Below are 17,364 nucleotides of genomic sequence, written 5' to 3'. Positions count from 1 at the left end.
AAATTCACATTGCATATTACTAGCAATATCATAATCTTTTTTTTCTTTCACGCAGGTATGATATATTAAGTCCATGTACGGTAAACAATGCCTCATTTGTTTTCTTAAGTGATAAAGCAATTATATTTTTAACATGTATAGTATCAAGAAAGTATTCAATAACATATTCCTTCACATCTACGTAGCGTAGAATAACAATCATTTTCTTTTTAACCAATACATCACAAAACTTATCAATTAAAATAATGAAGAACTCATTACCAAAATCATTCAAGATAATATTGGTGGTTTCTATTGCAACATAAATAATATTTTTTTGAATGTCATGAGCTATATTTTTTATTGATTACCATGAGATTTTTCTAAAACAACATCGTTATTCCTCGATTATGAATGACAAGAAACCATAAAATTTAAGAAAGTTCCTTCGATTCTTTGGATCCTTAGATTTAGCACAATCATGAAAAACTAATCTTTAACACAAAAAAAATGAACACAATCAACAGTTATAATCAATTAAATTCAATAATCTTTTTAAATTTAATTTGAAATTCTGGAATAAGCATATTTAATATGTTGCCTTTGATTAATCAAATCTTGGCATTTCTTCTGATTTTAGTTGTGAGCATTATTAAGAGCTCCAAAATGAATCTCAAATCTTTTTTAACCCTTCCAGTTATTAAATCTCATGCCACCAACGTAATCTCCACTTGCTTGATTTCTCATAGTAAAATATCATATCATCATTTTTACTATTCTCTAACCAATAACCATGCTCTTTGCACCAAATTGGAACAAATCTGATATATATTCCTATATTTCTTAAAGGAAAATTTATAATCATGGGGTTAGCAGAGATCTTTTTTGCAAGTGATCTCTTCAAGCTTTGTCTCTATCATTAAGATGATATTCAAAAAATTTCATAACCTGGAATTCAAAAAATATCATCTAAATTGAGTTTCTAATAACATGTTTTTGATGAAGTGCCTCCACTGTTGTATCCTCGACATTTTGTTTTTTTTTTTTTTTTCATAACCTATTCATGACTAAACAAATAATCTAATTAGAACATAATTAAAAAAATACACATCAATACCATAAGTAATTTAAAATATTAGATAATATTCATTTCTAATGAATTTTTTATCCAATTTAAAATTCTACATCATTACCCAACAAGATAACAAATGAGAGGAAGAAAGGATGATCATATTAATGAATTATACGCCATTATTCAATTTTGAATTCTACATCAAATAAATAAGGTAACTAGGGAAGAGAAATAAGAGATGAATTTGACATTGATTTAAGAAAGAAAATAAATAAATAGATTCACATAATTTTCATTTTCTTTGATGCTCAATATCCATTCAATAAACCATCCATTGAGGAACAAAAGCACATCCAGCAAGTGCTCTTCTACAGTCAAGCGATCGAATTGGCTGCATATCCTGTTATCTAAATAAACAGGGAAATGAAAGTGAAATGCAGCTTAATTTTATTTTACAAGAACAAGCAAAACTAAATGTAGCACAAAATAGACTACAATATTCCGGTTTCAATACTTGCAGTCCTGCTGTCAGTTGTTATGTGATAATGGGAAAACCTCTGCTTGCATAACTCTCATGAAATACAGGCAGGTTAAAAAAGAAACTCATACAATCTCCTTCCTCTTTTATCTCCCATGTCCAAAGACAGATTTGATGGGAAAGGTCAGGTACCAAGTAAGGTACTGATTTAGCAGGGGTCAGATGCTAAAGGAAAACATTCAATTTGCGTCTCAAGGTCATCTTTATAATGCTTAAAAAAATCACAACAGTTATATAAGCATCCCGGAAGAGAGTGTTTCAGTTGGTTGGGGGGGGTTTGATTACCAGCTCCAGAACCAAAGCAAAACCGTACAGGATATATAGAGATCAAAGAATGAAAATGTTGATCTATCAAATACAAGCATCCACAATATGTATCATATGGAACCTCAGTTTTACTGGCAGGAAATATATTAAGCCTGCGTATCCTTTAAGGATACTTTAACTCTGCATTGTGCTTGTGCTTCTGTTTACCATGAAGTACCCCGGAAACTTCTGAAAGCGGCTTGGGTTGCTCTGGAGTGTTGATGGGACCAAACTAATAAGTCTTCCCAGCAACCAGCTGAGCTTCAAAGTTCAAACAAGAGATGAGGTCTGGGTACTGGAAAGTGTAATGTGGCAGGATTTATAACCATGAAGAAAAATAAAGGAGCGTATAGACACCTTATGAATACAGAATAAAAAATATTGCATTTAATGAAAGAAAACAACCACATAATATAATCACAAATTTTCACAATACATTGAGAAGACATCATAAATGAAATAGTCTTTCAATGTTATCAAGCTTTCAATGAAGGCCATCAGTTAGGAATTACTCCAATTCATTTACTGGTGTGAGAACATGAACCTGACAGTCATCCATTTTGAATAAAATTTTCTGTCTGCAATGAAATTTGTTATGAATAAAAATTCTCATAAATAAGCAAATTTCACAACAATAGGTTAAAACCAATTTCAACTGCATTGATCTAACTGAAATTCTCTCAGGAGTTATTAAGCACCCTTTTTTCATATATTCTCAATGGCATAGAAAATGAGTAGAATTTAACCTCAACCACTCTCCCCTGGGTCCAGTAACAAAGAACAAGATGTATAAAAAGGGTTCATTATTTTCTAGCTGAAGGCAAACACTAATATGATTTCATTAGACTAGAAAGATCTATTTGTAATTTTTTCTTCCAAGGAAGCCATATTTTCCTTCCTATCTCATCATTTATACAGTTAAATATTCACCACCATCATGATCTGAAGAACAGTTATCTGAGGACAATAATAGCATTAACACAATAAACAGAAAATATAGTTGCTGGTATGAAAAAAGACAAATGCAAGAAAAGTTTCAGACACGAAATAAACCCAAAGAATACTGATAGCTTGCCACTGTCAACTTTCCATCCATTGCCACATCGTACTTGAATCAGACCCCATAAACCTTCCAAGAAATCCTGAAGAAAACATAAACAGTCAATGTTGAGATAGGAAAGAAACAAGCACAATTCAAAGAATTAGAAAGAATATTGCATTAAGTACATTGAAGAACATAAAAATCGATTCCTGCTTTCAATAAAAAAAATATCTGTAGAAAGGAGCCAATTTTTTCCATAAATGCATTTGTTATTTCTAAATGGTTAAGATGCTCCTGTTTTTACTTTTGCAAATATGTGATAACAGCATAAGAGAATACCAATAACAGAGAAACAATACCTTCTCGACAACATCACTCCCAGATTCATTATCATCTTCAAAAAAAGACAAACAGGTGTCAGAATTATGCCTTTTGATGCTCAAATATGCTTCTATACCAACCATGACACTCTCAATCTCTTCAGGAACTTGCTGCATGTAGATGTAGTGTTAGCAATTGGGAGACAGAGGGAAGTATCGCATGTGATATTAGTGCCCTTAACCAAAGACTGGATAAGGATATACAAAATAGGGTGGGGAAATAAGTAAAATTACAACAGAGCACGGAGACATTCTGCAAACTAGTGCTGATATGCAGTGACACCAGGAAAAAAAAAAAAAAGTTTCCTCTTCATAATATTTTGTGATGGTATCATGCAACTGAAACTCTTATTTGAAGAAAGAACTGCACATGATGGACATTAATGGAACAATTAGTAAATGCATGCCAACAAACTTGCACAAACCCTAAAGAATATATAAGCATTTAGATCTGATCAGGTTACCAGGAGCACAACAAAATGAACTGGTATAATAACAGCCTATTCATGCCAGGTATGCTCACCTGAAAATTATCTTGAGTTGTCTCCACCATTTTCTTCACGAAGTCCTCATTCTCAGAGTTCAGTAAGCCAACCTGTGAGAGAAAGAGAGAGAGAACAGAATAAGCAGGTGGATTCACTGTATTTGCGATAAAGCTTCACCTTAATAAGCATGTAAATCACAAGGGCACCCAATTCGACAAGGTACAAAACCAGACAGAATCAAAAGGAAATATGCAGAACAGAAAACAACGAGATCTATATTCTCTACAAGTAACATTGCATGTTGTGGATGTTCTTGACATTTATTTGGGCTTAGTGACCAAAGAGTCAACTCCACCACAGGGAAGAATAAGGACTTGGCATAGAAAACTCAGAAGACAATGAGTTTTATGCTAAACATGATCACAATACACCAAAATATCATTGTGGTACAAAGACAATGAGTTTGCTTCCCTTCATAGTTTTAAGTCTTGTTATAGTAGAATTTTGTGGTCTCTTTATCATCTTTTGATGTCATATAATGTTCGATTAATTAGGAAATATAGGCTAATGTCACTAAGGTTACAGGCGACTAAATAGACCATTAAATGTCCTGACTAGAAATGGACTTCATGGTAGAAAGAGCATCAAGGTGATCTTTCAAAAAAAGAAGAAGATGATTTTGCAGTCACGGGGTCCTCTCTATTCTGTTAGAATTCATGCCATCAAGATTTTGCAGTCATCAAGGTGATCTTTCAAGGAAAAAAAGAACACGGCACCTTTTGAATATTATCAAGAATACATGCCTATAGATTCCGTCTACATGAAACACTTTTACATGCAAGTGAAATAAAAGAGAACATAGTAAAGTACAATACCAAAGTTCCATAAAAAGGAATCTTGTGAGGCAACTGTTCAGCACATTGGAGAAGTAACTGTCATTCAGAAAGAAATCACAGTAAATAAAACAGCAAGTCAATCTTCCTAGGAAGCATTTTCTTGTTAAAAATAAGCTAATTAATTGAACTTTACAGATAAAATATCGTTGAAAGAGTGCTCCAACTCTCGCCGAAGTATGTTTCCTGGAAATATTTCAAAATCAAGAACACGATGCATAATTTAGAAGAAAGCTAGGGTTTTTTCAAGGAATAGTAGAAAAATTAGAGTGAGTGTGTTATACGGACAATGTGTTCTTTGAAGTCGGAGCTGGTGGCGTACTCGGAGCACTTCTCGCCAATTCGAAGAAGGAAACGTCTCCCTGTAAACCAGCAGTTCATAAATTTTAGGACATTCAAAGCTTAAAGCTTATGTAGTTGTAAATTTTAAAACTCATAAAATTAGTTAAGATATCACAAACTAGTCCGAACACATATTAATAAAAATAAAAATAAGAATAGCATCTAAGTGGGAACTAATTGCCGTTAGAACTTATGAACCAGTGTTTTAAATCTCAACTAGAAGTTTCCATTCGACTGTTGTTCAACCCAGAAGAAAAGTCAACATGGAAACTTCTTTTTTATAATTGAAAAAAACAAGAAACCATAGTTATTTCATCTAGGCTAAAGTTGAATTCGGTTGAGAATCATCGAATCAGTAAGTTAGATATTAAGGTGGATATCAAATGCATGTTAGCAAGAAGGAACATGAACTGCTTGTACAATACCGCGGTATCCCATAAACTACACTGAAGAAAACTATAGCAAATCATAAAGTATTTTGTTTTTTTCTCATTTGTTATTATTATCATTTGAATTAATTGAAATCATTATCCTCACAAGTTTCCAAACACATGAATTGATTTAATATTTAAAATTTAATTTAATTTCAAAACAACATAAAATTAAACATTAATATATTTTAATATATTTTAATAAGATTATATATTTAATTTTAATCGTGTTTGCAACTTTAATACATAGTTGGGGTGATAAGTAATAGATTTTATTTGTTTTTTAAAAAGAAAATATTTAAAAAAATTAAAAAAAATTATTTGAAATTGATTTTTTTTAATTATTTTGATACGCTGATGTTAAAAATAATTTAAAAAAATAAAAAAATTATTTTAATGTATTTAAAAAAACACTTTTAAAAACAATTCCTATCATAACTATTTTTTATATAAAAAATCGTGTTCAAATGCTAAAATTAAATAAAAATAATATGAAAAATCATTTATAATAAACGGATTATTTTTTCCTTTACAATGACTTTGTGCATCCACGAGTTCAGCAACTGAACTAGAAACCTCTGTTATTTCCAACAATTATCCAAGGTATTTGGCATGTTAATTTTTAAGATTGAGTTAAAATGTCATTAGAGCTTATGCACTGTCGTTAATTATGGATATTAGTGCTTCCCCAAAAAAAAACGATGATCTCGCGCAATCGCGCATCAATTTATCCAACAGAACATGTGGGTTAATTACGTTAATGCGATTCCTAGGAGTTGAGATTCATTGCCTCGGTGTTTGTCAACAAAGTTCAGTTTTTGCCTCTTCCAACCTGGTTGTTTTTCTAACATGTCCTTCTCAACAGAACATTTTTTATTGCCATGCAAGAATAAAATATACTGGCGCGAAACATTTTTTATATTACTAATTTAAAATTTAAATAAAAATCTATAACTTAACTTAACAAAAATTTTATATTAAAATATCAAAATTATATACAATTAATTATTTTTATCCTCTGCTTATAAGACACAAACAAAAAGTATAAATCACAATAAAATTAATTAATTATTTAAAAAGTTTGTAAATTCATTTAAAAATTTAATATATAAATCACTTAATCATATAAAAATAAACAAAACATATAATATGCCGCAGCTTTAAAGAAAATTTTATAAATTACAAAATAAGTTTAAAAATTGGTTTACATCGTATAAAGCTAATTATAATTTAACTTAACAAACTCAAACTTTGATAAATAGACTTTAACACATTAAAAACCTAATATTACTAAAATAATAAAATAAAACATAACTCAAATAAACCATTAAATAACACAAGTTTTAAAATAAACTAAAACATATATAAATACAAGCCCAACTAATTAAAACAAGATCAAAATTTGTTGGTGCAATCAAAACTCAATTTCAAAAACAAATGATTCTAAGTTGTCTTGAAGAGTTAGAATATCTACTATATAGTATGTGTATATATATTTTTTTGATTAAAACTAGAAAATTTAATTTTTTTTTATTTAATTTTTTTTTTTGTAATATCTGGATGCTTATCTGTAAGCTCTTCTTAAATATGAAACAAAATAATCAAGGAATTTTCTTTAACATATATTGAAGAAGTTCATCAATTGCTTCTTTAAATCTCTTTGTTGTGATTGGACGTAATGAAACCTCAAAGAATGTGTCGGTGTTGAAGCTAGAATTGCATATTGATATACCTATCTACCTGTTTCACAGATTTTGCCTCGTATATCTGATATCTACAACTGCATTACTCATTGCCAAGAGACCAGACAATGAACTTTTCAACTTGTGTTAATTCTTCTTCCGAGCTTTGGATTCAGAAATCAAAGTTCCTAATCCATTCAGAGTATGGTCTGCTATGTTTGTCGTCTGTGACCAAAATGTATTCATGTGTTATATCAATTGATTTTTGATGGAGTCTTTCTTTGCTTGAAAATTATCATTTACAGCTATCTTTTTTTTTTTTTCTCCCTCTTTTTCTTCGATCTGTTTATATGATTTCAGTATTTACCCCGCAGCGGAGTGCGGGTAACTGACAAGCATCAACTAAAACCAAAACCAAGTATAGATTCTCTCCGGACAATCTTAAGAGTCTAAAGGTGTTCGGAATCATTTAAATGTTAATTTCAATATTATAACTCAAAAAAAAAAAATAAGAAAGAAAGACAAACGCCCTTAATCATCTAATCTATCCATAAGATTTCTGCAACCAACTGTTAAAACTGAATAAATTTGTCGGTAAAGGTTTTATTGAAACCAAATGAAGCGCAGGGTAAACTCTACAGTTCGTCAGCAGGAGTTTCAATTATTCTGTGTCTGTAGCTACGTAAAAGAAGTTCTTTAACGTGGTGGAGCCAGCAACATGGCATTTAACGAGGGTGTGAGAACTACCTCCGTCCTAAGCCTTTAAATGCAGTTCTGGATGATGATGATGATAAAGAAAGAGCCCTAAACAACAGTAGCAGAAGAGAAGAGAGAGGATGACATTGATGACGATGAGTTCTGCGAGAGCAGCATTTTGTGGTTCATGTAACTTTCTCATGGCGGGTCCCAAAGAAGAACAGGGGACATGTTATGGGCACATGCTTACCGGGCCTGCGGTGACCTAGTTGCTTGCAAATGCACATGGAATACGGACACCTATGACCCCACAGTGGCAACTGTGACTGGCCCATCTGTCTACCATGAAGTTCATATCCTCTCTCTGCCCTCAATTTTATTTTTTCCGAAGTTCGGTTGTTTGTGCATTGATTTTATTTTTATTTTTGGCATATTCTTGGATGAAATTCTCGGATAGTAAGATTAAATTTCTTTCCAATGAAGTCTGTGTGACTGCTGTGTAAATTGCAAGGGCGGCCGGCAAGTGATGAAGATAAGCTTCACGGTGGCAGCAAGATAAAGGTAAGAGAAACAGAAGCCGAAGTGCCCCACCACAATCCAACGTATCGCTCAGTGCACGAGGAGGGCCCGATGGTGTTTCTTTTTTTATGAAGGGTACATGTGTCATTTGGTAATAAAGATAAAAAAACCATATAGCAGTGCTGAGACATGTATCTTGTGATTCTCTCCTCCTGTTCCCACACAAAAAAATCCTGAACGAGCTTATATATCCACTGAGCAATAAATTCAGCCAGCCGACAGGCCCAACAGGCAATTGCCTATAAATGGCTTTCCAGCATAGCTCGACACCAGCACTCTTCCATCCCATCCCAACTCACTTGTTGTACTGTTAATTTCTCTTCACCAAGAAAATGGGCAAATCAAGCATTGCCATTTTGTTATGCTCTCTGCTGGTGCTTTTTCTGCTAGGACAAAACCAGGTAAGGATCCACAACGCTATCTCTTTTGTCTTTCAAGAAATTCTTGCTTCAATTTGCGTTTATGCTAATGATCATATGATTCATATTGAACTGGATTGTCTAGGCTCTTAAAACACCAATCTCAGCTTCACAGCCACAACGACAGGGCAACCATGCAATGGTGAGACTATATGTAGCACTTACAAAGTGCCCTTCTTCAATCCATGAAGTGCATGATATTGTATTATTTCAAAGCTAACTCCTTTCCGGGTATTGCAGTATGGGGCCACTCAAGGCAGTCTTCGTCCTCAGGGTGAGTTACCTTTTCTCTTTGTTGCCTTCCGATTTTCTTGAATTTAACCCAACCGAGCTAGGAAGCTGGCAAAACTGCCGCTCATTCACGAATTGTTGTGGACAGAATGTGCACCAAGGTGCACCACCAGGTGCTCAGCCACAGCATACAAGAAGCCATGCTTGTTCTTCTGCCAAAAGTGCTGTGCAAAGTGCTTGTGTGTGCCTCCCGGCACGTATGGGAACAAACAGTCTTGCCCTTGCTACAACAACTGGAAGACCAAGAGAGGAGGGCCCAAATGCCCTTGAAAATTCATGTTTCTACTGGACCGTCCCCTTCCAGCAGCTGCTTAGTTTATTAGTAATCGCTATATATGTAACCAGTCAGCAAGTCATTTCCCTTTTTACCATATACCCTATTAACATGCACCTCTTATTATATGTCATCGTTATATTTTTGTCCTTTTTTTTAATCTATAGTAATTTATTGGGTTTTTTTTTTAAGATAACGATATTAATTTCGTAAGAAAAAAAAATTATAGATTGGATGTTCCTTGTGTTTGCAAGCTTGTTCCACCAGAAGTGGAAAGGATTGTTTAGCATGGACAAGGTGGTTTATGTTGCTCGAACTTGTGGTTGTGCGGTCTAACTGGAATGGAATGTAGAAGTCTATTATTATTATTATTATTATTATTATTTAGAGTAAACTAGATAAAACACATCAAGCCGGTCCAAATTTTTTTCAAAAAAATAATATTCAGAAAAAGATAATATGAGATAAACCAGGTTAAATTTACTAAAATACTACTTGGGATGTAATATTGAAAAATCCACAAAAAAAAAATTGTAAAGTTTAAGACTAAATAACCAAATATCAAAAATTAAAAAAAAATCAAAAAATATAATTCTAAAAAAAAATCCATGTCAACTTAGCCTAACTTTATAACCCCACAATCCGTGATATGATATCGAGATAAAAAAATCCAAAAAAAACACTTAGTCAAAAAAACAACATTCAACCAAAAAAACTTTAAAGAAGGCCCGAGCCAATGAGAACTAAACCATACACAAAAAATAAATTGAAAGGAATTAATTAGGGAGTAAATTGAAAAATAAAATAAATGAAGAAAGAGATAAAAAAGAGAGCAATAAAAAAAATGAGGATTAAACTTGGAAACCATATAAAATTAAATTAAATTCTCAAGGATAAAATAAAAAGAATAATAATGCAAAGGATTAAAAAATAGCAATAAAAAAAATGAGGACTAGATTGGATAAAAAAAAAATCTAATGAGATTAAATGATGAGGGATGAAATTAAAAATAAAATAAACTTAAAGAAGCGTCGAATCTAAAAAAATAAAAAAATAAAAAAATAAGGATGAAACCCAAAATAAATACAAACTAGATGACACAAGACACAGGAAAGAGAAAAGAAAAAAAGAACAAAAAAGATCAATTATCGCTGAATCACAGCACTCAAATGACAAAACACATCACTCTAATAAATATGTTGCCACTAGGTGAATAAGCCATCGGTTTTTTTGCCACCAAAATTTCCCCCACCCACCACCGGAATGGCTTGAGTAGGGTGATGATACAAGTAAAAGATAAACAGGTTTAACTTTCAATGTCCCAATAAAAGCATTGGAATTTAATTGATGTTGCGATTGACCATCGTGACATCAAATAATTATCGCGATTCAAAAACATAATATAAATTATATATTATATTTCTAAACCATCATATTATTTAAATATTAAGGTTTAAAATCATGATATTTAAAAATATATTATTTAATAGAAAACTTTTTCATACTATATTAATTCATTATTATTTTTTTATTTTATATAATAGTTGCCTAATTTATCCCAAGATTTTTTAAGAAAGAGTTTGAAAACAAAAGAACCTTCACAAATCAGCAGCCAGGTGCCGTCTTTTGAAATTGAGGGTAAAAATTGTCCTTGTAGAATACGATGGATACCCAGTATGACATAAAATGCATGCGCAGCATGCTAGGGCACATGGATCATGGCTTTTTTGTCGCCCGGAATAACACGTTACTTGTAATTGATTTTTTCTTAAAAGGCTTGGCTGTCTGTCTAATTCTAGTGAGATCAATGCGCATTGAGTCCCTGGTACGAAATGAAGAAAAGAATCCATTAGGAAACTCTTTTGTGTACTTTGTTAAGTCCTTAAACTCCTAATTCTAATTAAGGGAGGTAATTAAGTTTACCATCGATCATCTTTGGATTAGTTAAGTAATGAAAGCAAAGATAAAATAAATAAATATACAGAACCTCAGGGATTTGGACACTTTTCTCTTTCAATATAGTTTGATGATGGAGAATTCGAATTCGCACAACGTAATGGTGAAATAAATGGCTTCCTGTCTATTAACTTCACATGTTTTATTAGTTCATGGGCTTCCCAAGAAAAAAAAGCTGCTAGACCTCTGTTATCAAGGTTACTGATAATGATGAAACCAATCAATTAGAGTTTAAAATTTATTTACTGTGGTTAAGGTTCCATGACAAGGGGCCTTGGTTTGATTTCTTAGCTGGGATTCTCAAGGCATTTCTTCAGGGTCAATCTCAAGGATCTGAGCTTTCAGGGGCAATTAAAATAGATCTTCCCAAATATACATAAACAGATAATTAGGGTTCTAAATGAAACTGCCCTTTGAGTTGCAATCCTCAGCACCGGTGACTTTAGTCCGAAATAGATTCCTGCTTTCAGGAAAGTCCCAAGTAAATAATGCATTTTTCCTCAGGCTTCCTATGAAAGGTACAAACCCCTCGTACCAAAAAAACTTCCACCCCTCCCCCTCCAAGGTTAAATTTTAACCTCCTGAACCTCCTACCAAAAGTATCCTGGGACTTAAATAGCAACTGACCTAAAAAGTCCTAGCTGTAAGTTCTCAATCAGCTTTCAACTTTGATCACCTGATGTGACACCATGTGCATGCTTTAGTGAAGGAGGAGTCCGACTTTCCAATTTGCAAAGATGATTGGTTGCCACATGAGCCAATTTTGAGATCACGGGGTTCACTCAGCATCTCCTGCCAAAGAATCAGACATCAATTAAAATTATCACAACTGACAGCCTAACTAGGGTCTGGAATGCATCACAAAGGGACACCGAAGGAGATAGAGGAAAAGGAAATGGAGCAAAATATTATCTATCTAGAGGAATCTGAGATTCCTATAAGTTCAGTAACGCATTGCAATTCTTTACTATGCCCCAGTCCTTGCCTCCAAAATTTTTCGGCATTCTTATCACTTGTAATCATTTGAAAATGGAACAGGTACTGTTGCATATACCTATTGTTAGTCACTCTTTAGAGAAGGTCTTGGCTAACAATCAGAATCAAGTAAAAGATTTGTGAACATTGCTCTACAAGCTCTGCTACTTGAAGAACAAAATAGCAATATGCAAGAAAAAAATGATATAGGAAAGAACAAATAATAATGGCAACCTTACAGTCAAGCAAATCGAGAGAGAGACAAACAAGGTTATACAGACCCATAAATGTTGTGTATTTTTTGTTTTATTTTTTTGACTTTTTACTAAGAAATCAACAAAACATCAAGATTACCTCTATTAGAATGTTCTTTTAGCTGAGCAAGGGCTACTGCAATCTTAGCACCAACAAGTGCATTATTCTTCACAAGTGCAATGTCTGAGCTTGAGTTAAGATCAACATCACATCATCACAACAACAATGAAATTATGAAAATGAGCAGAGCAAGATTATTTATATGTCAAGTTCGTGGCCACAAAATAAAACTTCCCAAATTTGAATATCAGGTGTTAAGAACAAGAGAAAGGATACTAGATGCCAGTGAGGCTCCTCCAGTGAGTTCGTTCACTTTTGCAAGCAAGAATGGAGTTTCAGCATTGCCAGTTATATTCTTGTCCCTGAGGATCCAATTCCACAAATGTAAAACTTAAAGCAAAATAGTTAATAAATAGCAAAAAAAGTTGAAAACAAAATGGAGCCGAGAAGTTTCCAACCTAGCTTCTCTAAGGGCAATTTGTATAGCAGACTCGATTAAGCCTCCAGAAGCTGAGTGTTCCTTGGGGATTGGAACTGCAATTAGAATTCCAGATCCAAGCTTAAGTTTCAAGTTCGCATCTGCAGTTAATGAAGAAAGGAAGCACAGTTACTCATGATTCTTCTCATTCTTACATGGGCTGCGGGTGGAATAAAGGTAAATTGACCAAACTTTTTCACTTGCCTATTAGCCGAGCACAGTCATCTGGGGTGTCAACATGACAATGCACCTGTATTATTTGTCATAAATCAACAAGAAAAATTCATTAGATCATATGCGATTGCATGTTAAAAAGAAAACTTGCAGACACAATGTATTGATGCAGTGTGAAAGCAACATTTTTTTATGGCCACGGCCTTTTTCATGAATGCGGTATTATTTTCAGATGCATGTGTCTTTTGTGTTTCTCTTGTATAAAGCCCATCACAAGATTTATCAATCTTTTTTGGATTCATCTTGTGTATACCCCATGTCCTAGGTTCTGATCCTTGAAAATCTTGATAAAATTGGACTTAGGTAGACCAAAGTAGCCTGAAATACAGTAGACTGGACTCTGCTATTGTAACTGGTAGGTGCAGTGAGCACAACCAATATGGTTGATTTGGTCCACCTACACCAGTTTAGTACCCGTGTAAGCACACTTGAACCGTTATTTGTATCTCAGATTGAAAGAAACAGTACAAATTCAAGGGACCATAACATGGTGGGGATTTTTTTCCTCAGCCAGATAATATTAGGGAAAGTCATCAGGTGGTGCAATCCTAGAAAGTGGGCATACATTGCAGCCAAACCTGTATGCAGCCAAACCTAACAGATTTAACGATACTTGCGTTTTGCAAATTGCAGCTTCAAAAGAAGTATCAATTCATGAGAATGGGTGTACCTTGCAGCCACTTCTCTCTGTGAAAAATGCCGGAAACTCATTGGTCTTATAAGCAGCAACACAAACGCCCTGAGTCTCCTGTATTTTAAAAAGTGATATGAGCACCTGAAATTGAATTGCTTCCAAAGTTATACGGGGTAAAAAAGGAGATGTGTACCAAATATTCTAGGGTTCTGGGAATATCTAATATAGATTTTACTCCAGCAGAGATTACTGCAACTGGAGTCCTGCCAAGCTCTGTAAGATCAGAAGATATATCCATGGCTGCCAAGAAAACATGAGAAAATGTATGTCAATTCCAGCAATCAAATATGGTTTCATGAAAATCACCCCCTCTTCTTCCAGACCAGAAAGAAGTTCGCCCATATGGTCAGCAATGGATTAGTAGTGGATGTGTGTTCCAAACATCACATGATGACAATGAACAAGTCATGAGCATTGGGTGCTCCCAGTACACAACACTGCTACTAATGCTAGGCCGACCACACCACCAGGATATAGATGGAAGCTGAATTATGGAACTTACTTTGCTCACCATGTCTATGTACTCCCCCAATTCCCCCAGTAACGAAAACATGGATACCAACCTGTAAGGGTTAATAAGTAAAACCCACATTAGGAACACATTTGAACCATACAACAATGCTGTTTATTTGCAGCAAAACATATAAGATTTGAAACAGAGAGATCACCATGGAAGCAAAAAACATGGTTGCGGAAACAGTAGTAGCACCATTCCCTCTGTTAGCCACCTAAAAAAAGTAAAAACAAGCATGTAAAGTTAGCTGCAACACTTAACAAGCAATCAAATATTACAGCGCTGGTTTAAGGATTCCATATGTCAAACATGCAATGGGTAACAGAGCAATGAGCACAGGAATTACCCAGGTTCCAAAATAATATTACTCCTACATGTGCTTAAAATCTCCATAGGCAGTTGCTCCGAGATACATCTTTTTAGTTGGCAAACTTATTACTTAACTAATTCTTAGCAGTCAAAATTTACTACATAAAAATCAATGAGAAATTAATTTACACAACTGGTTGACTTCTTTGTCATGAGATCTACCTTGATCAACAAACAAGGTGCAACCAAAAGTTGCTTGCAGCATTATTGACCTAGCAAATTGATACCAGATCAAAACACTCCCTCAAGTGCACAATAATAAAAAGACAGAAACTACTCAAAACTACATTGCAGTTCTTTTATATTCACGTATTACAAGAGAAAAAATGCATTCACAAAGTGAGTCATATTCAAAGCTACTCACAACATGTGCAATGTCTCTCCGAGCAGTCTTTTGTGCTTTAGTTCCAAGAGTAGCAAGTCTCTCTAGCTCTCCGGTACTCAAACCTAAAAACATAATGAGCTTAGAAACAAGAGAAAATTACATTAAAACATGAGTAATTATCTTATGGGCAAAGCAACTTCATATCTTCCACAATTGCAGCAGAAAGGCCAGTTGAAAGAAGAGAAAAAGGCCTATCCAACCCCCTTCAACCCCATCCCCAACCAATGCAAGCATAGCAGGGAGTCTAATACTGCTGGAAAGAGTTCATTATATCTCCTTGTAAGTTAAACTAAATGAAGTGAATAAGCATGACGTGCAGTATTTAAAACATAGAGCAAGAATGCATCAACATAACCACAAATTATCCTTTTCTTATTAATCCAGAAATAGAGAGTTCGTATTGATTCTGTGACAACAGTCTATTCATTTAAAGTTCAACCCTCTAACTTGCAAAGCCATTCTCTTATCTTACAGAATTGGTTAATATGCGCAGGCTCTAATTCCTAAAAGGTCTTAAATTTATTTAACATGTATCTTTAACAATCTGTAAGGATGTCTTCCTCAGGATCTAGCTAACATAATTGGCATGAAAAATACACAGAAAAAATGCCACTGGATTAATATAATTCCTAAATTATCCTCAGTCAATTTAATGATTTTACGTATTTGCTGTATTGAATGAACATGTGGCAAGTTTGCCAAAGTATTAAAAAAATATCAGGAGACATCTCTCCATCAACCAGCTCATATGCTGCGATCCATTTTACTTTTACCAAGTCAAGATCACTGCAGCACAATGATGAAGGGAGCCTTCTCATTACCATGCACAGAAAATGAAAAGAGAGAATTTAGCATGAAAATACCTATGCAAGGTACACCATCCAAAATGGCAACGGTGGCAGGAACTGCTCCATTCTCCCTCACAATTGCCTCCACCTCCTTCGCTGTTTTCAAGTTTTTAGGATAAGGCATACCTGTCCATAACTTAAAACCATCAGAAGCCACAGCAAGCAACAGCAATACCCAGAACGTGTTTTACAAAGTAAGCAAAAAATTGAAAGAAAGCTGAGCATTTTCTATATCTCATCTCACGCAATACTACTGCACTGTAAAACTATGGACTTGATACGGGAAAACGGGAAATCAAATGATAATAAATTGCACACCCAGAATTAGAAAAAAAGGTTTAAAATTTAACAAAAATAATAAGTTGAGGAATATGAAAAAGGATACCATGAGAAATAATAGTGGATTCTAAAGCAACAACAGGATGCCCAGATGAAAGAGCTTCAGTAACCTCTGGAGATAGCTTCAGCAACCCTTCTTGAATCTGATAATAATACCATTAAGTATATAAAACCAACTGATAAAAATAAAAAAGATGGTGAATATCTTGCCTTGGAGTTTGATTGTGGAGGGTGAAGGTGCCTATGTAAATTCGATAATCTTGACAGAGCTGATGACGAAGACTCCATTTTTTTATTTTTATTTTATTTTTTTTTGGTTCAAGAAAGTGAGCAGAAGGAAAGAAGAGGAGTTTGGTGCTGGTTGCGTGTCAAAGTAATCCCAACGGGCCAGATAGACAGGTCCTCTTTATGTTTTTTCTTTTTTGGTCCTTTTTACCTCTCCATGTCCACGTAAAAATAATTTTAATTTTTAGCTTTGTTTACTATCAATTTTTTTTCTTTTTAAAATATTTTTATTTTTCCTTTTTAGTTAATGTTATTTATTTTTTAAATATTTCTATTCTATAAATTATAAAGGGAGTTTTTCTTTTTAATTGGAATCAATCTTTTTAATCTATTCTATCAAATATTTTTTTAATTATATTTTATAAGTGACATTAACTGGTTATCAACTAGATCAAAACTCGTGTTATGATGCGATTATATTATTATTTTAATAAAATATTTAGATATTATTAGAATATTTAAAAAAAAATTAATAACTTAGATTATAGTCATAATCATCTAAATAAACTTGTTTTATTCCAATCATATTGGAAAGGAAAAAAAGTGATGATAACAAACAAAAT

At 33.5% G+C, this 17,364-nt stretch overlaps 3 protein-coding genes across 8 annotated transcripts; 1 reads left to right on the top strand and 2 right to left on the bottom strand.

Moving 5' to 3' along the window:
• Positions 1 to 1,190: 1,190 nt before the first annotated feature.
• Positions 1,191 to 6,215, bottom strand: LOC105140301 (nuclear cap-binding protein subunit 1-like). 6 transcript variants are annotated; one of them, XR_845164.1, is made up of 7 exons: positions 6,185 to 6,215; positions 6,002 to 6,038; positions 3,841 to 3,912; positions 3,297 to 3,325; positions 2,971 to 3,037; positions 1,978 to 2,190; positions 1,191 to 1,451 (listed from the first exon to the last, which is right to left on the bottom strand). XR_845164.1 is itself a non-coding variant. In XM_011047080.1 (5 exons), exons 1-5 carry the CDS (start codon positions 6,014 to 6,016, stop codon positions 2,159 to 2,161), a joined length of 318 nt encoding a protein of 105 aa, XP_011045382.1. In that variant the 5' UTR covers positions 6,017 to 6,031; the 3' UTR covers positions 1,887 to 2,158. The 6 variants fall into 6 exon arrangements, 2 of the variants coding, with proteins under 2 accessions (XP_011045382.1, XP_011045380.1); XR_845162.1 differs by lacking the exon at positions 6,185 to 6,215 and adding an exon at positions 2,345 to 2,439 and having other exon boundaries at positions 3,297 to 3,428; positions 6,002 to 6,031; XR_845161.1 differs by lacking the exon at positions 6,185 to 6,215 and having other exon boundaries at positions 3,297 to 3,428; positions 6,002 to 6,031.
• A 2,368-nt stretch (positions 6,216 to 8,583) lies between these two features.
• LOC105140300 (protein GAST1-like) lies at positions 8,584 to 9,553 on the top strand. The gene is made up of 4 exons (XM_011047077.1): positions 8,584 to 8,826; positions 8,930 to 8,986; positions 9,085 to 9,118; positions 9,224 to 9,553. The coding sequence occupies exons 1-4, from the start codon at positions 8,758 to 8,760 to the stop codon at positions 9,403 to 9,405; spliced, it is 342 nt and encodes a 113-aa protein (XP_011045379.1). The 5' UTR covers positions 8,584 to 8,757; the 3' UTR covers positions 9,406 to 9,553.
• A 2,189-nt stretch (positions 9,554 to 11,742) lies between these two features.
• Positions 11,743 to 16,902, bottom strand: LOC105140299 (indigoidine synthase A family protein). The gene is made up of 13 exons (XM_011047076.1): positions 16,727 to 16,902; positions 16,563 to 16,659; positions 16,193 to 16,303; positions 15,309 to 15,391; positions 14,730 to 14,789; positions 14,564 to 14,624; positions 14,195 to 14,301; positions 14,038 to 14,115; positions 13,338 to 13,383; positions 13,114 to 13,234; positions 12,932 to 13,017; positions 12,695 to 12,778; positions 11,743 to 12,157 (listed from the first exon to the last, which is right to left on the bottom strand). Exons 1-13 carry the CDS (start codon positions 16,802 to 16,804, stop codon positions 12,144 to 12,146), a joined length of 1,026 nt encoding a protein of 341 aa, XP_011045378.1. The 5' UTR covers positions 16,805 to 16,902; the 3' UTR covers positions 11,743 to 12,143.
• Between the last annotated feature and the right edge of the window lie 462 nt (positions 16,903 to 17,364).

The sequence above is a fragment of the Populus euphratica genome, unplaced genomic scaffold, assembly GCF_000495115.2.
Source record: "Populus euphratica unplaced genomic scaffold, PopEup_1.0 scaffold105.1, whole genome shotgun sequence".
Taxonomy (NCBI): Eukaryota; Viridiplantae; Streptophyta; class Magnoliopsida; order Malpighiales; family Salicaceae; genus Populus; species Populus euphratica.
The sequence above is the reverse complement of the archived record's forward strand: the minus strand, read 5'-3'. Positions and strand labels throughout refer to the sequence as shown.

Coding starts and splice junctions, on each gene's coding strand:
- LOC105140299 (XM_011047076.1), bottom strand. CDS start 16,804: ATGGAGTCTTCGTCATCAGCTCTGTCAAGATTATCGAATTTACATAGG. Junction 14,625..14,729: donor CCATGTTTTTTGCTTCCATG/GTGATCTCTCTG, acceptor TAACCCTTACAG/GTTGGTATCCATGTTTTCGT. Junction 13,235..13,337: donor TGACTGTGCTCGGCTAATAG/GCAAGTGAAAAA, acceptor CATTAACTGCAG/ATGCGAACTTGAAACTTAAG.
- LOC105140301 (XM_011047078.1), bottom strand. Junction 3,429..3,840: donor CAACTCAAGATAATTTTCAG/GTGAGCATACCT, acceptor ATCTACATGCAG/CAAGTTCCTGAAGAGATTGA. Junction 2,474..2,970: donor TGGATGGAAAGTTGACAGTG/GCAAGCTATCAG, acceptor ATTTCATTGCAG/ACAGAAAATTTTATTCAAAA.
- LOC105140300 (XM_011047077.1), top strand. CDS start 8,758: ATGGGCAAATCAAGCATTGCCATTTTGTTATGCTCTCTGCTGGTGCTT. Junction 8,987..9,084: donor GACAGGGCAACCATGCAATG/GTGAGACTATAT, acceptor CGGGTATTGCAG/TATGGGGCCACTCAAGGCAG. Junction 9,119..9,223: donor AGGCAGTCTTCGTCCTCAGG/GTGAGTTACCTT, acceptor TGTTGTGGACAG/AATGTGCACCAAGGTGCACC.